Source organism: Spermophilus citellus (genome assembly GCF_964194105.1).
Source record: "Spermophilus citellus genome assembly, chromosome: 7".
Classification (NCBI taxonomy): domain Eukaryota; kingdom Metazoa; phylum Chordata; class Mammalia; order Rodentia; family Sciuridae; genus Spermophilus; species Spermophilus citellus.
Window position 1 is genome coordinate 148,159,604 of NC_138188.1, and position 21,315 is coordinate 148,180,918.

The 21,315-nt window shown below is 38.8% G+C and overlaps 1 protein-coding gene across 6 annotated transcripts in view; it reads right to left on the reverse strand.

The window, feature by feature from the left end:
• The window catches only part of APP (amyloid beta precursor protein), a 248,829-nt gene that overhangs the window by 38,539 nt on the left and 188,975 nt on the right, over nucleotides 1-21,315 (reverse strand). For all 6 annotated transcript variants that reach the window (XM_081302873.1, XM_081302874.1, XM_081302872.1 and 3 more), the window contains 2 exons: nucleotides 18,495-18,623; nucleotides 17,518-17,617 (listed from right to left, as the gene is read on the reverse strand). In XM_081302873.1, the coding sequence (XP_081158999.1) occupies nucleotides 17,518-17,617; nucleotides 18,495-18,623 (229 nt within the window). The remainder of the gene's footprint in view (nucleotides 1-17,517; nucleotides 17,618-18,494; nucleotides 18,624-21,315) is intronic.

Here is a 21,315-nt window from a genome sequence, read left to right on the forward strand (position 1 = left end):
TAATGTACTTAAAAGTTAAGAACGCTCATAATTACCATAGTGCTCCAATGTCCTTCTATAAAAAATAGTGTGATGTAAGCAATATTTATTCAAATACACTTTAAGCTTCAACAATGAATTGAAAAATGATTCACATTACAGTGCATTTATACGTCTTTTTATCTTTCCGAGTATGGTAAACACTAATTAATCCTGGCTAATTAAAACAGCCATGGTATATAAATTTACTCATTCATCTGCCTCAAGCAAAGAAGCATTTAAAGCTTTTCACAATTTGCTATCAATTAAATATGGAAACTAATTTTTTTAAATGGAGAGGTCACAGATTCATGATATGTAGTTCTTCGATTTAAATTCAATAGTGTTTGAGAAAGAATCTTAGACAACATTTCAGATTCTCAGAAGTAAAGGGAAAAGAAAAAAAACCCACAATTGTCCCTACAAATGTTAAGTCCTATTCCTGAATGCCCATAAATATGACATATGCAACTAGTGTCTTTGCAGATGCTATTAAGTTGAGGCCATGCTGGAGTGGGACAGCTCTTATGTCTTACTAAAGGAAACACACAGAGACAGAAATATTGCATGAAGAAACATGCTGAGTGAAGACGGAGGTGAGGACATGAATGGTGAATCTACAGTCCAAAGAAAGGCCAAGGACAGGCAGAGGCAAGAGAATGCGATGGAAGAGATTCTCCCCAGAGCCTTCAGAGGGGAGGTGGCCCTGCCAAAGCCTTGCTCTCAGACTTCCAGCATGCACAATGTTGAGAGAACACATTTCAGACAGTTTAGGCTTCCTGGATTATGGTGCTCAGTCACTAGAAAACCAATACGCTGCCTGTGTAAATGGGTAGTGCCTATTTGCTGGTAAGACAACCCTTTCTGGCTACAACAGACACACTGGAATAGAATGTGGTTTTGTAGTGAGCTTTATTCAAGGCTTGGATTAGATTAAGAACAAGGAGCTCTGTAATCCTATAGTCCAGTGTGGCCCCATTAGCATAGAGTTTTCCCTCCGAGTACCAGGAAGCCTTTCTGTGAGACTAAACACGCCCTCCTCTCAGGTCTGTTCCTCTCCTCCATGCCCTTCCGCAGGGAACATTTCCACTTCCCTTCCTTGACCATCAGTGGCTGAGTGTCTTATCCTGAGAAGACCAAGAGAATTTTGGATGCTAGTGTCAATTCCTAAACTCAGCAATCAGGTGGAGGGGCCTCCGTTTCTCACACAGTGTAAAGACGGAGGTTAGACATCTACATTCAGTGAAGTTAGGATGACTGGAGTATTCCATAAAATCTAGTGTCATTTCCTCTCCAGAAGCCCAAAGCCAAGCTGTCCTTGGCAACGTGATGTGTGGCAAGTGCCTGGTGGGTCTCAGGTTTTACTGGCCCCAGAGTGATCAACACCGCCATCTCTGAGCCAGAATGGGCCGGCCGTCATGTTTGTGTCTAGCAACTACTGGACTCTGGATGACTGGAGTAACCCATAAAATCTAGCTTATGGATTCAATTTAGGGTTCACATTTGGCAAATCGGGTCTTAACAAAACAACTTCCAGTTGTCTACAGTTGCACTTTTATTCTGATATGAAATCTGGCTGGTTGGACTTGAATAGTTTAGAAAATGAGTGCTTAGTAGCAGTATGTAGGCTGTTTTGTGACCCTTTGGCTCAGGACATGAGAAAGCCTGTTTAACGGCACTGGTTGTGGGTCGTCATGCTCTGCTGTCATACAGTCTAGTCTAGGTTTACCACTGTGAATGTCTGGCGTCAGTCATTCAGAGACAAAGAGAAGAGGGTAGGTACATTAGCTTAAAAGACGTTTTAGAAATCTGTCAGACCCTTCCGTGCCAAGTAAACGCTCTTGGATGGGAAGCTCATAAAAGCTGCCAAAGGCAAACCTGGTGTTTTAGTCCATTTTGCACTGCCATAACAGAATATGGAGACTGGGTAATTTATAAAGAATCGAGATTTATTTGGCACAGAGTTCTGGGGGCTGGGAAGGCCAACTGCCATGGTGCAGGCATCTGGCAAGGCCTCTGTGCTGCGCTGTAACATGGCCCAGGGCAAGGGCGCACCTGTGAGATGAGAAGAGAAACCAGACAGAACTCATCCTTTCATCAGGAGTGCACTCGGGCCCTCTCCTGTGATCCTACAGCTCCCTCAGGACTAGCTCATCTCTTAAAACCATGATCGCAATTAAATTTCAACATGAATTTTGGAGGGGACATTCAAGCCATGTTACCTGGCTCCAATGGCTTAGGGTATTGAAGCAAGGCAAGAAAAGTACCTTTCATGGTCTCCCCTGATTTCTTATTTTTGAATATAAAACTCAAGTGCAATAAATAGATAATGGTTGAGGAACGAAGAAGGGGAGGTAGACTGTATCTAGTGAATGCAGGATTTAGTCAACTGTCATGGGCTGAAGTGTATCTTCCCCAAGTTCATATGTTTTTTTTTTTAATTTTTATTATTTTTTTTTTAAGAGAGAGTGAGAGAGGAGAGAGAGAGAGAATTTTTTAATATTTATTTTTTAGTTCTTGGCAGACACAACATCTTTGTTGGTATGTGGTGCTGAGGATCGAACCCGGGCCGCACGCATGCCAGGCGAGCGCGCTACCGCTTGAGCCACATCCCCAGCCCCCCAAGTTCATATGTTAAAGTGACTTTATTTGGAGATAGGGCCTCTAAGGAGGTAACTGATATTAAAGGAGGTCATAAGAGTGGAACCATAATCTAGAAGGATAGCTGTTCTTATAAGAAGGAGAAGAGACACCAGAGACCTTTCACTTTAAGAAAGGCCTTGTGTGGGGTTGCCGTTGTAGTTCAGTGGTAGAGCACTTGCCTAGCATGTGTGAGGCACTGGGTTCAATCCTTAGCACCACATAAAAATGTATGAAGGCATTGTGTTCATATACAACTAAAAAAGACAATTTTTAAAAAAGGCCTTGTGAAGATAAAACAAAGTGGACATTTGTAAATCAAGGAGAGAGGCCTCCCCAGAACCAAGCTGCTGGCTGGCACTTTGCTCTTGAATTTCCAATCTCCACCACTGTGGGAAATTCAATTTCTGTAATTTAAGCCATTCAGTCTATAGAAATAACTAAATACCACAGACTGAATAATTTTTTTAAAAGGAGAGATTTATTTAGTTCATGATTCTGGAAATGCAAGAGCAAGCAAGGTTCCCACATCAGGCCAGGGCCTTCCTGATGGATCATGCCACAGCAGAGGGGGCCTCACTTGTGAGACATAACAAGCATACCAGCTCAGGTTTCCCTCTTGGAAAGTCACAATATCACCATGAAGGCCCGACCCATGACCTCCCAAAGGCCCTGCCTCCAAATGCCATTAATAGATGAATTTGAGGACTAAGTCTCTATATGAGTTTTGGAAGGAACAACTCAAGGACCATGGTACCACCCTAACCCACTAACCCAGCCATCTAGTCATGCCCAGAGGAAAGAAAGCACAAAGGTCAAATTGGCTTTTCTTGAGGGATTCTGTTTTCTTTCTTCTTCTATTCCATTTTGAAAAGGTTACAGCTGAAAAGGATCAGAGTGGAGTAAATCACTTTGTTCCCTCGGGACGTGCAAGGAATTTCTCGAGCTTCTCCTGCATGGAGATGACAGGGCCATGCTCTATTTCAGATGTGATGATCCATTTCAGATTCTATTTCTATTTCAAATCCTCATTTTAGAGTTTGAAAGCATACTTGAAACCTGGATTTTTTCTTCTTCTTTACATTTTAGGATCTTTCCCCAAACCATTCCAAGTGCTTTCCTCTGCTACCTTGTTTCACTACAAGTGGAAGAAAAAATCTAAATGACAACTTCCCCACATGTTTCGAACATTTTCAATTGTGTAGTCGATTTGCCTTGCAGGACAAAAGAGATGGTATACGATTTGTACAATTTAAGAAACAATGGAGTTTAATTTGCACTCCTGTGGACCCCGCAAAATACATACAGAATTGCAAACACAGTTGCCTCTCAGGACTGGCAACTGGAGTTGGTACACAGCTTATCTTTTCTAGGTCATTTTTTAGCCATTCTCTAAAATGACACATAGTTCTTGACTTAACCACAGGCCGTCTGACAACCATCCAAGATTAAGCTTTCACCATTTGTCATTTTCAATGTTGACAACTCCAGGTGTCTTGTCACTTTATCCTTTCATTCACATTAAAATAATATCACTGGATCTGAAGAGAGGCTCCATGGATAATTTCTTTAAGTAAAATGCCCACATCAACGATAGAAAGTTCCAAATTCAAAATAGGTTTCCACTGAATGTGTATGGAGTTAGCACTATCGTGAACTTAATAAGTCATAAGTTGAAACATAAAAAGTCAGTACTGGAAATTCACACAGCTAATTTACCAAGATGTACCAATTTTCAGTGTTTGCTCTTCTTCCATGTTCAAGAGAAATATAAATAGGTTCTAAGTTTCTAAGAATCTTTCTGTTTTTGCTATTGCATATAAACATGAGTTTTGAAAATCTGAATGTTGAAGAATCACTTGGAGAGAGAAGAAAAATGCAGATCTTTGTAGTGTGGAGGTGGGGCCCAAGGATCTGTGTTTCTAACAAACATTCCTCCAAACTATTCCACTTTACTTGGCTCCTGGTACATACAACAATAACTTCCAGGATAACAATTTCCATAGAGAGTAAATTTTTTTTTTCATAGGATTCTAAATGATCTTTTCACATCCAGGTCCTACAGCAACCAAGCTGAAAATACAATTATCAGCTATTCATCTGTCTATGGAGTGAAAAAAAAATGCACAAAAAATGCAGAGACCACATAAGTCAGGAAAGAATGCTCTAGGAACAACTGGAGCCAGAGAGTCAACAGCACCAGCCCTGCTTGTGGTGGGTTCCAGGTAAAGTACGCCATATCTGAACATGCAGGCTCACACTTCCATTGAGGGCCCCAAATTCTGCTCTCATATAACTGATTTTTTTTTTTTTAAAGGAAAAACATCTGATATTTTCATGCCCCAGGTATTTAAAAGACCTATTTTGACTTCTGAAGAGCTTTGGTAAGACACAAGGGGGCCCTTGAGTCTCAACCATTTTTAGAACGTTCAGGCTCTGATTCTGATCAAGCCACTTGATCACCCAGGAGCCTGAATCTGAAAACAGTGAGGTACCACTCCACTTTCATGTTCCCTGGAAAAGCTCTCGGCTGCAGAGCAGAAGCAGGCCCATGCTGAATGTGGGAAAGAAACCATCTCTTCCTTTCACAGCGAAGAGATCCAGGGAGCAAAGGCTGCCTCACATTTTCATTCCCTGTCTGAATTATAGCTGGATGTCACGTTCATCAAGACAGCACAATTAGGCCATCCCGCCCCCGCTCCCTTAATGACTGTTTTAGGAATCCACAGTTAGTCTCACCTTAATTTCTAACGTATACCTGAAGGAAGTACAGGAAACCTTCTCACTTAAGATGGAAAAAAAGCACTCAACAGTTAAGATGTTGGTCTTCTGCCAAAAGGAGGGAGAGAAATGAAGCAAGGACACAGTCTACTTTCTGGCAAAGCCTTACTACTGGGTGACAAACACCCTTCCCTTAAGCTCCACCTATTTTCTCCTTTTCTTGAAACAGCTCCCACCCCCCACCTCTCTTTTGTCATGGTCACCGACATTTCCAAGAGCAGATTGGAAACTGTCCAGATTGATTCTTAGCAGAAATTGTGGGACTATACCTGTTCTCATTAATATCCTCAAAACACTTAAACTGCATTGGTATGCTCTGCGTGTTTTCAATAGTGATTGATTAAGAATATTTCCAATCTGAATATCTGAAATGATCTGAAATCTGAAACTTCCAGAACATTTTGGTGTCAGACTTTTGGATTAGAGATGATCAACCAGTAAAGTCTAGGCAAAGATTCCAAAATCTCAACTTCTCATGGCTGAATAATACAAATCCAAACACAGTTTTGAATGATCACCTTGGCCATCTTAAAAAGTCTTCATACCTTCTCCGGACAAGGATAGGTGGACATGTTCGTTCTCCACTGGTCAGTTTATGGGGGACTGTGTAACTCTTCCTGATAAATTGAATGTGCAGTCCTTCCTAATTTAGCACCACGTTCCTACAGGTGCACAGGCACTTCTGCTTGTCACTGCATACTCTTTAGTCCTGTTTATTTTTTTTCATGAGCATTGTGACCTTTCAAGTGACTACCAAGAAAGGACAATGATGGGCCGCAGACCCTGGTTCTTCACAGTCTCCCGTTTTAGTGTTTCTTCCTATCTCTATCTCTCCCAATATCCTTAAGATTTCAGAGAAATGACAGTACACAACGTTGACTAGAAATACTAAATTTCTAGAAACTTATGTGGAAGTTGGTTGAAGTCATCAGCCTAAATGATCCGTGAATGTGTTAATCTGTTTCTTTCCTGCAGGGACTATACTCCATTGTAACCCTTAGAGCATGCAATTTCTATATAATCCTGTAAAAAGGAAGTAGCTATCTTCCTGTTCTATTTATTAGGGTAGGAGATGTCAGTTAAAATAGGGTTTAGAACTGTGAAATCAGCAACACTAGGGATGAATGTGTTAGTCAGCTTTCCATCACCATGGCAGGTCACCTGAGATAAATCAACTTAAAAGGAGGAAAAAGATTTATTTTGGCTCACAGTTATTTTATTTATTTTATTTTGGCTCATAGTGCATCATGGTAGGATCATGTGGCAGAGGAGCTGCTTATCTGATGGCAGGCAGGAAGAGAGAGAGAGAGAGAGAGAGAGAGAGAGAGAGAGAGAGAGAGGAGGGGGGGGAGGAAAGAGGGAAAGGGCCAGGGGCCCAATATCCCCTCCAAGGGAACACACCCAGGGACGCTCCTTCAACTAAGTCCCACTGCTTCCAACACCTCTCAGTAGCACCACGGGATGGGTACCTAGCTTTTAACACATGGGCCTTTGGGAGACATTTAATTCATATTCTGTGTATTAACTAGCGGTCTTCCCTAAGAGGGAACATTCTAACCTTCTTGTCATTCTGATTTTAGAGTCTACAGCCAATGGAGGCACTGTGTATATACTTTTGATTCCTCCTCTTCCTGTTCCTCTTCCTCCTCCTCCTCCTCCTTCTCTTCTTCTTCTTCTTCTTTTTCTCCCCCTACCACCTCTCCTTTTTTTTTTTTTTTGTATTACGGATTGAATCCAGGGATGCTTCTGTCACTGAGCTGCATCCCCAACTCTTTTTATATTTTATTTTGAGACACAGTCTCACTAAATTGCCTAGGACTTCACTTAGTTGCTGAGGCTGGCCTTGAACTTGTGATCCTCCTGTCTCAAATAGTTTATTATAACTATTAAAATTAAAGTTCACATATAGAAATTCTGTAGAACTATTAATTAGTATCTTTGGAAACTTACAAGTAGCAAGAAACACGTCATTTGTCATTAGGAATAAAAAAAGTTCTGCTTTAAGAAAAGTCACATTGGGGACTGGGGATGAGGCCCTGGGTTCAATCCCCAGTACTGCCCCCCCCCCAAAAAAAAAGTTACATTACAAATAATTAATGTTTTCATGCCCAGGTATATACCTGGCATTTTTCTTTCAGTGTATGTCACACTGTAACAAGTATATGTGGCAACTTTCCTGCCAAAGATACTAACTACAACTTGAGAGGAAACCAAATTTAATTCTTTTTCAGGACTCAATACTCCTCAATAAAATGAAGGAAGAACTTCAAAAAACATTACCTCATTCACAATTCCAAACAGCAAATACTCCCCACCTCACCCCCGCCAAAAAAACCCCATAGTTCTCAGAATATGAAATTTGGTTTGCTTTTAGAGTTTCCTAAATAATAACAGTGAGCATCGCTAATAAGTATAACCATATTAATATGTCACGTTCCTTACATTTACCGCTCTCTACCCCTCATGCCCCAGGAAGTTCCTCTGTAACTTGGCAAAACTTCAAAAGGAACTTGCTATAGCCTCAGAGCTTCACTTCGCTGTTACAGATTCTAAAAGAGAAGAACTTAGCCGTTTTCAAGGCTGGGTTGGCTCTGACTATTGTTTCTGAGGGTATGAAACCTGCAGCTTCCCCTCTTTCCTTCCAGAAGACGAGCTTGTTTCTGCTCTGCACTGGCCTGAGGACAACAAGGTCCATGCTATAAAGAAGGTAAAGGCACAGACATACCACTCTCTGCTCTCAAGGACAGGACAAACAGATTCATCTAAATGCCACCCAAACCAAAAGTAGAGACAAGTATGAGACAATACAGGCAGCTTGCAATTGCTGTTTCAAAGAAATAAGATTTAACTCATGCTTTTATGAGTACATGTAAAAGAATAATAATTTGGGTAAACAGATTAAATAGGCCATTTAAAATCTACTGCCTTAGGTCAATGCACCTGTCAACTGCCTGGCTTAACCCTCTGACCACTTGTTTCATGCTCCAAACCCCAAAGGCTCTATGAATAGTTTTTTAATGCATACCAAGTCAACATTCCTTGGGCCACATCTAAAGGAATAATAATTTGGAATAGGCAAATATATTGATCTATGATTTTTATGAGATGTTACACCTCACCTTCTATGGTTTACTTTCTAAGGCAGCCTATAATGTATGTGACAGAAGAACTGTTACAAAGAATAATGGGGCTTACTCGGAGAATCCATTGCAAAATCTGTTTCTAAGCTTAACAGCAAGAGGCAAATTAACATTCCTTCCAAATTCTGTTTCACATGAAAACAAATTCATCTCATTCCCAGTTAAGTCTTTGTGGGAACATATTTCAAAATTGATCTCAATTTGGATTCAGGGGGTAAACATCACTACTCTTCTCTCTCTCTCTCTCTCTCTCTCTCTCTTTTTAATGAACCTTGAAGGCAGCTGCTTGTGAAAAATAGAATAACCAGCCCTCGCTACCATCCAAAATCATTGGTTGTTCCCAAGACTCTACAAAAAATCAGGACACATCTGCTGTAGGGTTCCATGCCAGGATGCAGCCACTACCGTGGTCTGACTTCCCTCCCCAGTCATTTTTGCTATGGTTTCTAATTTGATTTTGTTTCAAATTACAGGGCCACACATTAAGAGTTGGTGAGTTGAGAAAATAACTTTAGAATGGCACTGTATCATCACAAGATCAGCAGAAGTGGGTGTGGGAGACCCTGCCTCTGGCTTTGTCCACCTGGTCGAGTCTCTCTCTCTCTCTCTCTCTCTCTCTCTCTCTCTTTCACACACACACACACACACACACACACGCGCACATAAGGGATTGGAACAAAATAGACAAAAACTATTGAGGTGCCACAGTCCTCACAGTTTAAAAAGAAGTTCACAAGGAGATTCTCTGGAATCTCACTAAAACTTGGAGTAAAAGATGACAGTGTGCTATGTCAATTCTCCTGCTATTTCCAAATATTCACCCTACTGAATGGGGTGCCCAGGGTAGAATGATATCCTAGTGAATATCTGTTCTGGTAGATGCAGTGCTGTTTACACTTCATTAATAATTATAATAGCAATATTCCCCAAATTAATTTACAGATCCAGTGTAATCCCTAACTCTCCTCAATGTGAGGAGAAAAAAATACCTTAAAATTCAGACAGAAGTTCCAGATGCCCTTGTTTGTCAAAGTAATCTTGAAAAAGAAGGTGGCAAACGTAGCGGACTCATATTTGCTGATTTCAAAACTTACTACAAAGCTACAGTAACCAAAATAGCAGGGTAATACAATAAGAATAGGCACATAGATCAAAAGAATAGATTTGAAAGTAAGGAAACCTGTGGATGAATGAATTTGGCCAAAAGTGCAAACTTCATTCAATGGGGAAAGAATAGACTTTTTCAACAAATAGTTTTGGGACACGGACATCCAGATGAAAAAGAATAAAGTTGGACCCCACACCTCACACCATATACAGAAATTTACTCCAAATGAATCAAAGGCTTAACTGGAATAGCTAAAACTATACAACTGTTAGTAGGAAATAGAGGCATGGATTTCTGTGACCTTAGATCAAGCAATGGTTTCTTCTATATAATTCCAAAGCAATAGCAACAAAACAAAGAGTTGATCAAGTTAACTTCATAAAAATTTTAAAAATTTGCATGTCAAAAGGATACCACTAAGAAAGAGAAAAGATAATCTACAGAATGGGTAAAATATTTACAAACTGTATTTGATAAAAGTTTAGTATCTAAAATATATACAGAACTCTTGCAGCTCAACAATAAGAAGGCAAACAACCCAATTAATAAAGGGGCAAAGAATCTGAATGGTCATCACTTATTTGGATGGAACAAAAGGACAACATAGCAAGCCACCCAAATGGCATGAGGAGGAAAAACACTGTTGATGTTTAATTCATTTAATAACTGCCAATGTCATTTGGAGCACAATTAACAAGATCAATATGCTATACTGAATTATGTATATTAAGTCAGTAATTTGTCTAGCAGAATGGTAGATGGCAGAGACAGTGCTTTTTTAAAAGACAAATCTTTGTGACATTCTTTCTTTCCAGAAAGTGTACTCCTTTTAAGTTTTGCTAAAAAGGATTGACTCCTTCTTCCTTCCTTTATTTCTTCTTTGTTTTGGTACTGAGGATTGAACCCAAGGCCTTACTCATGCTAGCCAAGCACTCCACCACTGAGCTATGTCTCCAGCTTTAGCACTGACTTGTTCTTTAAGAGTATTTTTTTTTTTGCCAGAATGGAAAACTATAAAAATTATTTAAGAAAACTGATATGTTGCATGTCAACTTCTAAACATATATGCTATATTTATAGATGCCATATTAAAATTCCTAAGTTAGAAAAAAAGAGTGCTCTTACATAATATTGTATCTAAAATAGGCAGAGAGAACTAAGTGCTACTACCACTGAGCTACAACCCAACCCCCATATCCCCCCATTTCAAAGATTGAAATGCTTCAGATGTAGGTTCATTCACTTGACATGCATTTTCATTTATAAAATGAGTGCTTCTACCTTGGAGGAGTAACTAGCTTGCTCAGAGCTAGGTACTGCTATTCAGCTAATGATACTGGGGAAAATACAACAAAGGCTCTGAGACTAAAATAAAACCAATCAGGAAACATGCCTGTGGTTGCTTTGATACAAATAAATGTGATTTCCAAATGCTAAGTCAGCTGTAAAATCTACATACATTTAGAAGTTACCTGTTATAAAAAACAAAGAATGAGAACAGAATAAATCAGCCAGGTGGGGTGGCACACACCTTTAATCCCAGCAAGTGGGGAGGCTGAAGCAAGAGGATCACAGTTGGAGATCAGCTTCAGCAGTTTAGTGAGACTGTCTCAAAATAAAAAGGGCTGGATATGCAGTTCAATAGTAGAGCAGCATCCCTGGGTCCCTCCCCGTATCAAACAAAAAACAAAAACAACAATAGAATTAAGTCAATACCTCTCTTACTTTATGACTTCAAGAAATTCATTTCTTGATTTTTTTTTTGTTTTGTTTTGTTGTTGTTGTTGTTACTAGGGAATGAACCCAGGGACGCTTAACCACTCAGCCACATCTCCAGCCATTTTTATTTTTTATTTTGAGACAGGGTCTCTCTAAGTTGCTGAGGCTGGCTTTGAACTTGCAATCTTCTTGCCTCAGCCTCCCAAATTGCTGGGATTACAGGTGTGTGTCACCATGCCTGGCTTCTTGATAGGTTCTTTATTGACTAACAATTACACATTAGGATACTTACAATTATCAATAGAATTTAAATGTTCTATTTTCTTGGACTGGGAAGTCCTGTAAATATTCTATGTTAAGCCTAGTCTAGTTTAGATTCATTAGACCTCCAAATAGATAGGTTTATTAAGGATAGAGAATGGACACACTGTTTTTGAAATAAGCATGCTGCATTTTTCCTGAAGAGTGGAAAATTTTATCAAGAGGCCACAGTAAAACTGTAATAAAAAATAAGCATATCTCATTAGAGAGTTTCTTGATTCCCTGCCACATCTCTCAATACCAACCCCATTAACTATGGATTTGTTTAGCAGGAGAGCCTTTCTGCATCTGGCTTATAATAATTCATGTTTTTATTAATTTTGAATGCTAAGAGAAAAAAATAAAACCAGGGTATGAAACAATTATATCTTCCTTCCCCTTTCCTTCCTACTGCCTATCTCATAAATTGGTCATTATAGCATTCTGTAAAACAGCCGTCTCTGAATTGAGAGCTACAATATTTTTAGCCTTGAGGTAGCTGCAAAATGAAGCACTTTGATAAACCACATCAGCGCCAACAAAAAGAGAAGAACAGAACCCATTTTGCATCGATGTAAGGAAGATTACAAAGGGTGAAAAAATCCAGTCATTTTAAAACAACACAAAGGTTGAGCTGAACAACAGTAGAGAGGAAGGCATTTTTCCATCTTTTTGAAGGGTTAAATATGATTCAAGTAGAATATGGGCATTAGCGGGGGCCATGTTTTCATTAAAATAATGATTTTATCATTTGTTGAATGAAAAAAAATAAAGTCCTGAACAACTAATTAAAATACACGAGGGAATTTCTCCCCTCTATAAACAGCGCCTACAGCCTTTCTTAGCAGGAAAGCTTCATAATTTTTATGCAAATAATCATTTCTTCTTTTTTTTAAAAAAGGAAAACATCAAGTAAAAAAAGGAGCCTGGAAACCTACAGATAATAATTCAAACAAAATTAACAAAAAAATTTAGATAATAAAAGTTTAACCACTTTATAAAAAAACAAATAGAGCAGTTTGAAAATTCACAGGGCGGTCAAATCAGACAACATAATTAATAATTGAGCTATAAGGTATGGGAACTGGGGAGATGACCAAATAGCACAGAGTCATAGTACAACATAGGACCGTGTTGTGGAATGTTATTAATAACAGTCCTTGGAACTCTGCTTTATTCTCTGATATCTCTGCCAACCACATGCATGCTGTTGGCTTGATCAATTACCACAGCTCTGGAGAACACAGTGGCTGAGTAGAGATTTGTTTTGTTCAAGACTTATGCTGGGTGCTAAGGAGGAGCACCGACCTTGCAGCCTGGGGCTTTGCTTCACGCTTATGGCTACAATTATTAACATCTACAAAGTACCAGGATCCCTGCTGAATCCTGAGGCAGATGACCAAGGCATGGATGGCCCACAAGAGCTCCCGGAATGGAGGATTCCCAGGTGGAAATAGAAACCAGCATAGAATACAGTACAGCAATAGAGGTGGTTACCCAGTGCTCTGGACACTGAGGTTATAAATTCAACCTTGGAGGCAAACAGGTAGCAGAGAGAATGTGAATTTGAGATTCTGAGAGACCCCAGCCTCTCAGTCCCACTTTCATCCTGTACTACTTGTGTGGACAAGTTAGTGGCCCCTCTGAGGTTCAGCTTCTTCAACTGCAAACAGGATATGATCACTGAATTCTCCAGGGTTGTCATTTGTCCATGTGTTACATCTATGTGATGTACAAGAAAGCCCTGCTTCAGGGGGACACAGCCCAGTGCCAGCGGGCTTGGCTCTGTGAGAGGGGTGTACAATGGCTGTCAGTCCTGACTCTTTCCCTAAATCTAAACATGATGGTCCTTCATGGTGAACTTTCATCAAGAACCTGGGCCACTGACATCCCAGACACTTACTAGTTCACTATCTGGCTATCACCAAATGCCAGCATTTTCCCTTTCATTCTTGTGCAAATTTCATAAGTGTTTACAGGAGCATAAACGTTTCAGTTGAATCTTGAAAGATGCAACTTTTTAATCAAGGAAGCTTCATGTGTAGTAGTCATTTCTATTTCAGCAGGGAATCTGGCTGAAGAGGAAGAATTTGAATGGGAAGGGGCCCAGAGAAGGGGCAGTGTGACCGGCTGGAGTCCATGAAAACGATGAGGACAGGAACTGATCTAAGGTAGTGGGTGTGTAGAGCAAGGATTTCATGTTGAAACTGCAGGAATCGAAGGTAAAAGAGAGAGGACTCGGGGTTGTAGAAACCATGGGCGAGACAGTGGAAGCCTTCGTGGATAATGTTAGGCCAGATGGGGAGAACCCACAACAACAGAGGGTGTAAGCAAGTCATATGGAGTTCTCTCCTATGCTCAATGACTGGAGTTGTGAAGGCATGTGAGCTTCTGATGGCCAGGAAGGTGGCACTTGGACTCAGAAGACAGGTTATTTGTTGCTAGAACTCTGGACCTGGGATTTACTACAGTTATCAGGAAGGCAGGATGAGCAGAATGGGATGTCTCAGCAAAGCACAATGGGTTAAAAAGAGGCTGGGGCCAGAATTCACAAGCATGATTTTAACCATGTGCTCCAGTCATGATTTATTTATTTATTCTCACAAATTTGATTCCCACCTCCAACCACAGCCTTCTCTCTTTCTGGCATAGGAATTTTCTTCCTTTGATTTTCACCAAAGGAGAAATCTAACTGGGAGCATCATTCACGGAAGTAGATAGACCTAGTCACTACAGAAAGATCCTGGAAGTTCCTTAGACAAGTGAAGCCCCTTCGTCCAGAAAGCACCTGGTGCCATTAGTTAATTCAAGTACTGTTAAGTCTCTCTACTTGACTGACTGTAATAACCATCCTAATTGCCTCTGTTTATAAGCACAAACTTCTATACAAAAGGCATGCGATTGAGGTACTCTCATATCATGTTCTTTTGCCAGCAGCTCTGAAATTTTTAGTATCCTCCTTATTTGTACTGAATTGACTCTAAATCTAAAGCTTGATTATGAGAGAAATGGCAGAAAACACCAACTAGACTGATGACAAAGCATGAAATTAGAGACTGTAACAAACAGTTTAAGATGTAAACTAGAAGAAATCTATGAATGAAGATCTTATTTAGAAAGGATGCAAACAAACAAACAAAAACCCACCAAAATTTGTATGACAGAGAATTAACATACCCAAAAGTAGAGAGTAAGATTAGGAATTCCTGAATACCACTCAGCACAAACAGTTACCCCTCAATCTTGTTTCATCTAAATCCTAGTTGAGAGTGCATTCTTTTAAAATATTCCTTCAAATAAAGAAAGACAGAGTCAACTGAGGTCAACTCAAAAAAGTTATTCTCCCCCAAAGAGTTCTCTTTCTTAGCTTTAGTATTAGAAGCTCAAAGGGTACACAGGTCTAAGTAATGGAAGTTCATTACTTCAAGCTTCTCTTTCTATAGGAAATAGCCATTACAATTGAAAGCACATAGGATTCCAAATTAAATATTAGAGAGAGAGAGAGAGAGAGAGAGAGAGAGAGAGAGAGAGAATGAATATTATCTTTCAGGATTTGGTGACCAGTAGGTTTAGAATGAAACAAATATTTTAAAAACAATTTATTCTTGATCCTTTTTAATAGCAGGGCCTCTTTCTTTCTTTGAAGAAAAGAAGAAAAAGCCCTCCATGATTCTACTTATCACTGAGATTTTAAGTTTACTGGGTTGCCCTATTCTTGGGCATTCTGCAACACTCCAGATTCTGAATCACCATCTGTTCCATGGAAATGTGATTCATTGGTGGCTCATGTTGTTCAGTAGCGTGTTGTCGAATGGCAAGTTCTAATATTTTAATTAGAAAGACCCCCACATAATTACAGGTGCAAGTAGAGTAGGTCATCCACTTTCTAGATCTTTGTAATGGCTTATTCCTCTCTAGTCTGTTATCATCGACACCACCTTCAATTGAAGTCACACGTGAAAAGAGGCTTGAGACAATCATAAGGTAGAAGTATACGCACCTAGAAGATTTTGGCTTCAGTTCATTAAGAATGTGATGAATTATTTGATTATTTGTCCCTTATCAAACTTTGCAGAGGAATTTCTTACATTTTATATATAGTATTTTAAAAGTTCCTTTCTGATTTCTGTCCTACAAGTCTATCAAAAAACAATATCCATTTCTTAAAGAAACTTAACAGAGTGAAAAAAAAAATTGGAAATTTGTGTTTTCAATTCAAGAGATAAACTGAAAACTCCATTGACTCGTGCTTGTAAGATCTTGTTCAATGCTAAGATCCCCCTTCTGAACAGAGACTTAGAGGACACTTTACAAGGTCTCTTTTGCAAGCATGTAGCCTAAGTGCATTTGATCCCTCCACTAACACGTAGTATTGAACAGACATGACATGTACCAAATACTTGACAATAATACAAATAACATTTACAAGACAGTTGTAAGTTAGAAAAGAAAAAGTAGAATAGTATTGGAATAAAATATAAAAAGCAAGCCAACTGCGATCTTGACAGGGACTTCACAGTAGAAATTACTGTAGTGAACATATTCATCCACAGCAACATGGGTATCCTAATTTCAGATGATAATCTGTACCTATTTTTCAAACTCAGTTAACAAGGAGCAGGATTCTTTCTGGAAAAGGATACGCCAGAAACATACTGCCTATTTGCTGATTATCTATGCACCAAATCTCTAGTACACATACATTTGAAAGATTTACCACCAGAATTATCACTCTTGTGTGTTTGTGAGATACTGGCATTTTGGAGATTTTTAGAACATCATGTTATGCAATATACTTTGTTCCCTTTCCAAGAAAAAAACAGAAATGGGAGAACTTACTCATGTGAAATACTAAACGTATACGGGGTAAAAATGGGAGTTCATAACCCACTTGAATCAAAGTGTGAAATATGATATATCAAGAACTATGTAATGTTTTGAACAACCAATAAAAAAATAAAATATCAACAAATGATAGCAAAAAAAACCCAAAAAACAAAAAACTAAACGTGTTATCAGGAAAACTAGGGACAAAAAAGACAGTGGGCACACAATGCTAACTTCCTGGGTTTGATAACATACCAACTATAGTTATGTAAGATGTCATCCCTGAGGAAACTGGGTAACAGATGCATGGACCTTCTCTATTATTTTTCCAACTCCTGATAGTATCATTATTTCAAAGTAAATTTAATAGTCCATGACCTTTTTAAGTCCAAACAACAATGTGGTTTAAAGAACACTAGTGGTATTTTTGTCCCATCAAAGAGAGTTGTGATTTATTGAATATAACAATAACCTCAAGGTCAGAATGTCACAATTTTGTGTTTTGGCTGTGCTACTTCAGATGCGTGGGACCTGAGAAGTAAGTTACTTAGATTGTAAGTCAGAGTGTTTTCATTTGTAAAATGGGGCTGCTATGTTACTCATAATGTTAGGGTGACAAATAAAGTTTTTTTTTTCCTTAATTGTAAAATAGCAAAGTTTAGTTAGGAGATAGTCACAAGATTGAATAAATTAGAAAATAATTGCTGACAAGTATACTTCAATAAAAGTGGCTGATAGCTACACAAGTCTCTCATAGGTTAAGTTATATTCCTCCATTATCACACATGTGGGGAGTTAAGAAGTGGTACAGCAGTTGCAAAAGTGAGAAAGAACTCTAAGAGCTTCCTGGTAAAAGGCAATCAGCACTTTTAACTTCCATGTACTCAAACACTGGTTTCTGATATGGAAGAACTCACTTCCCTGACTTCTTCTCCAGGGGAAGAGGTGTTTACATGCATGAGATCAGAAGAACAGCTCACTTACCAACTTCATCCTGAATCTCCTCAGCTACTGCAGGTACATTGTAGAGCAGGGACAGAGACTGATTCATGCGCTCATAGATTACGCGGAGGTGTGTCATAACCTGCATTGAAGGGTGACAAGACCAGGTGAACAATCTCTGGGATGGGGATGGTTATTTTCCTCATCAAACCTTGCAGACAGATACAAACTTCCAAAACAAAACTAAGCAATGTGGCTGGAATATTTAACTAAAAGGGCATTTTTGCTTTTCTTTTTCTCTTTTTTTTTCTTTTTGTTCTCTAACATTTTAGCTTAGTTTGAAGACTTATCTTTAAATTTACCAGCATTTTGTATGCTTGGAAGAGTCAATTAAAAAGACCACCTGTGCCAACTCTGATTTCTAAGACTGAGGCTTCCTAAATAGCTTCTGATTTCCTAAATTTATTTCTTTGCAATTTCCTAATAGATGAGAACATTTCAGTGTGTTTGGATATTTCGTGCTAAATATAGATAGTTTAAAATTATTCCATTTAAGGAAACATAAAATGTCAGACTTCCATAGATAGATCCCCATTTTCAGTCTTTGGGAAGGAGAGAATATGAAACATTACGGGGGCTTCATTCAAGCTCACATTTAATCTAAACCTTGTAGTTGCAATGAAGTTTATGATTGCCTGCCACAATTGAGTTGAGCCAATAGGACAGGTTCTAGTTTCATTTTTTTTCATTTTCTTTATTTTAGTAGTCAGTTTTAAATGGTTCATGTTAAATATTATCAGTGGCAGTGGAATACCTAAGATTTTTATATTCCTGATTATTTGCAAGATGTCAAACCACATACTCATCCCTGATTAGCTTTTACAATTTACCAGGCCTTAAAGAGCTCTTGCCATTGAGACAAAGACCATAGGTAATACCTGAAGATTCTATGGCCACACCCAAGAAACCAGAACCCCGGACTGTCAGAGCTACAGATGATTCCCATGAGAAGGGCTTACCTGGGACCTGATCTGAGCAGCTTTCTTGGGATCCACCATGCGCACATGCTCGAAATGCTTTAGGGTGTGCTGTCTGTCTTTCTGCTCAGCACGGACGTACTTCTTCAGCATGGTGAACACGTGACGAGGCTATTGGGGGGAAAAATAAAAAAAATTTTCAACTTTGTGCAAAATATTATTTCTTTCACTGGCTTTTGGGTCAGAGGTCCCATTAAATTATCCCATGAAGGAATTCTCCTTTCAAAACACTTCTCCCAGTCCTTTATTAATGAGTGATTATTAATGAGTAATTAATTACTTTGGTCAGTTGTCATTTCTATAAGAGCACTTAGTATTTTCAACACACATGATGACTGTCTTCCTTAATCAACATTTTCTTTTCGAGTGTGCCTGTTCTTTTACAGAAGGAGAACAGATTTTGGATCTGTCAGGTTTCCGTGAGGTCCTTCTCTTTTCCCACTCAAATATTCAGGAGTATATATAAGATGTACTCCTATGTGCACAGTGCTAATAGAAGTAATGCTGCACACACACACACACAAAATCTCAGCATCAGCAAAGTAAGAAAAACAATAGGCAATCTAACCACTACTCATTTGTAAGCTAAGGAATACCTGATAAGCTCTAAGAGACCTTGTAGTTTTTCAAGAGAAAGACCATTATTAAACTGTAGTTATTTTACTTTGAAATTTAATTAAGTTCTTGTTAAGCCATTAGAGTCTAATTCTTTCAACAACAATTAAGTTTCTTCTTAAGTGCTTCATTTTTTTTTTTGTAAATTGATTCCATTTCATTCTTATTCCAGTTTTACACAAAAATATTCATCCTAATTAAAAACAAAAGGGCAGAGGTTCCTTTGTCTTCAACAATTCTTCCATTGCTTTGTGCATTCTATGTTGTGATTTTATAAAATGATTTGCTAAGACACAAAATTCTTCTTCATTAAAAAAAATCACCTGTGAAAATTCATGGCAGGAATAGAACTGGGGACATTTGAGCAAACTAGTGATTATTAACTGATGTGTCATGGGCATCTGGGAAAGCTGGAAGGTACTGAATTTACTCCCAGAGATGGTGGGTAGCCTACAGTGCTTTTCTTCTGTTACCCATATTCTATGGGATAGGCCTGTCCTTCCCTGTTAACTTGGGTCTTCTTCTTGTCATCCCAGGTAGAATTTGGTGCCCTTTCTCTGTGCCACAAGAAAGACTGTGCAAATCTCCACTGTTGCATTTAGTATAATCTGTTAAATTTGTTATGCTTCTGGCTGCCTTCTTCAATGTGAGATCCATGGGGCCAGATGGGATCTCACTCTTTTGCTCTACTGGGAACCCCAAGCATCAGTGCCAACCCAGAAGGTGCTCTGTACTTGCCTGTTCATGCCTGACACAGAGGCCTTGTGCCTATACTTAAGAAAACAAATACACACATTTAATAGGAACAAAATAAATCTGTGCTCATCTGCCTGATTTATTCCTTGTTTTCCTGGAAGAAATGTGACTATCCTTAATTCCAAGACAGATAGACATCACAGATTGAAATACAGTTTTTGGCAGAATATCATTACAATTCTCATATGTACTGTGAAATATGGTTGAATCTACAAATGGAGAATGACCTTTCAAATATCAGAAGAAATGTAGAAAAAGAAATAATTGATAAGCTATTTTTATAAAATATATATTTGAACGAAGATAGGGTTATACAAGCTAACTAAAAAAATCCTTGAAACATCAGAGTTAAAGGCTGACTATTTTGGACTGTGTGGGCTATTGTATATACAGGATTGTACTATCAAGATACTACATAACCTTGATGCTGGCTTGTTTTCAACCATCAAGGCTTTAAAAAAAAATCCCTCTAGTCCTATTGTAATTCTACTTTCAAGGTTGGAGACAGAAAGGGCTACACTAATTGCTTTTATCCATGCTATTCCTGTCTGTCCTCACAGATGCAGCTGACCAGCATATTGTGCTTCCTCAAGATGTTCTATTCTATTTTTTTCTCTCTGAAAAAAAGATGTATTACTTTGTAGAAAATGAATTTTTTCTTTTATGAGTTCAAATATGAAAAAGCACTTAAATTAAAATGTAAGGATTGTTTTTCAATGTCACTATTTTCCCCTTCGAGTTAGCCACCTATGAATGTTTCCACAAGGCATTTTTTTTTTTTCCTGAAAGAATTGTTACCAACAAGCCAGTGCCCCAGACTGGCCTTGGTGCTGTTATTATCATCTCAGTTTGCAGAATGGGGAGTGGTCATTTGTGTTAACATTTGGTCTCCCCTTTATCTTCTTCTATCAGCACAAACAGCACACGCTCTCATTTGCTAATTATTAATGTTACAATCTCTTTTTTTTTTTTTTTTTGGTGGGGAAAATTGAACCAGGAGTGCTCTACCATTGAGCTATATGCCAGCTCTTTTTATTTTTTATTTAGAGATAGGGTTCTCACTAAATTGCCCAGCTGGCTTAGCACTTGAGATCCTCTTGCCTCAACCCCTGGAGTCTCTGTGATTATAGGTGTGTGCCACTGTGCCCAGTGTAGACAAGAGTACCCTTCAGAGAGGAAGCACTTGAAGATGAAAAACATTGTGTGTCAGTTACCCAACATAATGCTTGGTCCACCCCAGGTATTCAATACGTATTTCTTCTATTCAGTCCTTGGCTCCAACCCCTACTCCCTTCTTTTTTCTAAGTAAAAAAGTTCTTTTTCCTAAGTAAAACAGTTCAATATTTGTTGACTGTCTCTGAAGGGGACAGTGTTTGAACTAGTGTGTACATGGCAACTCATTCCAGCTTTGTGACAGAGAGCTGCTTTCTCT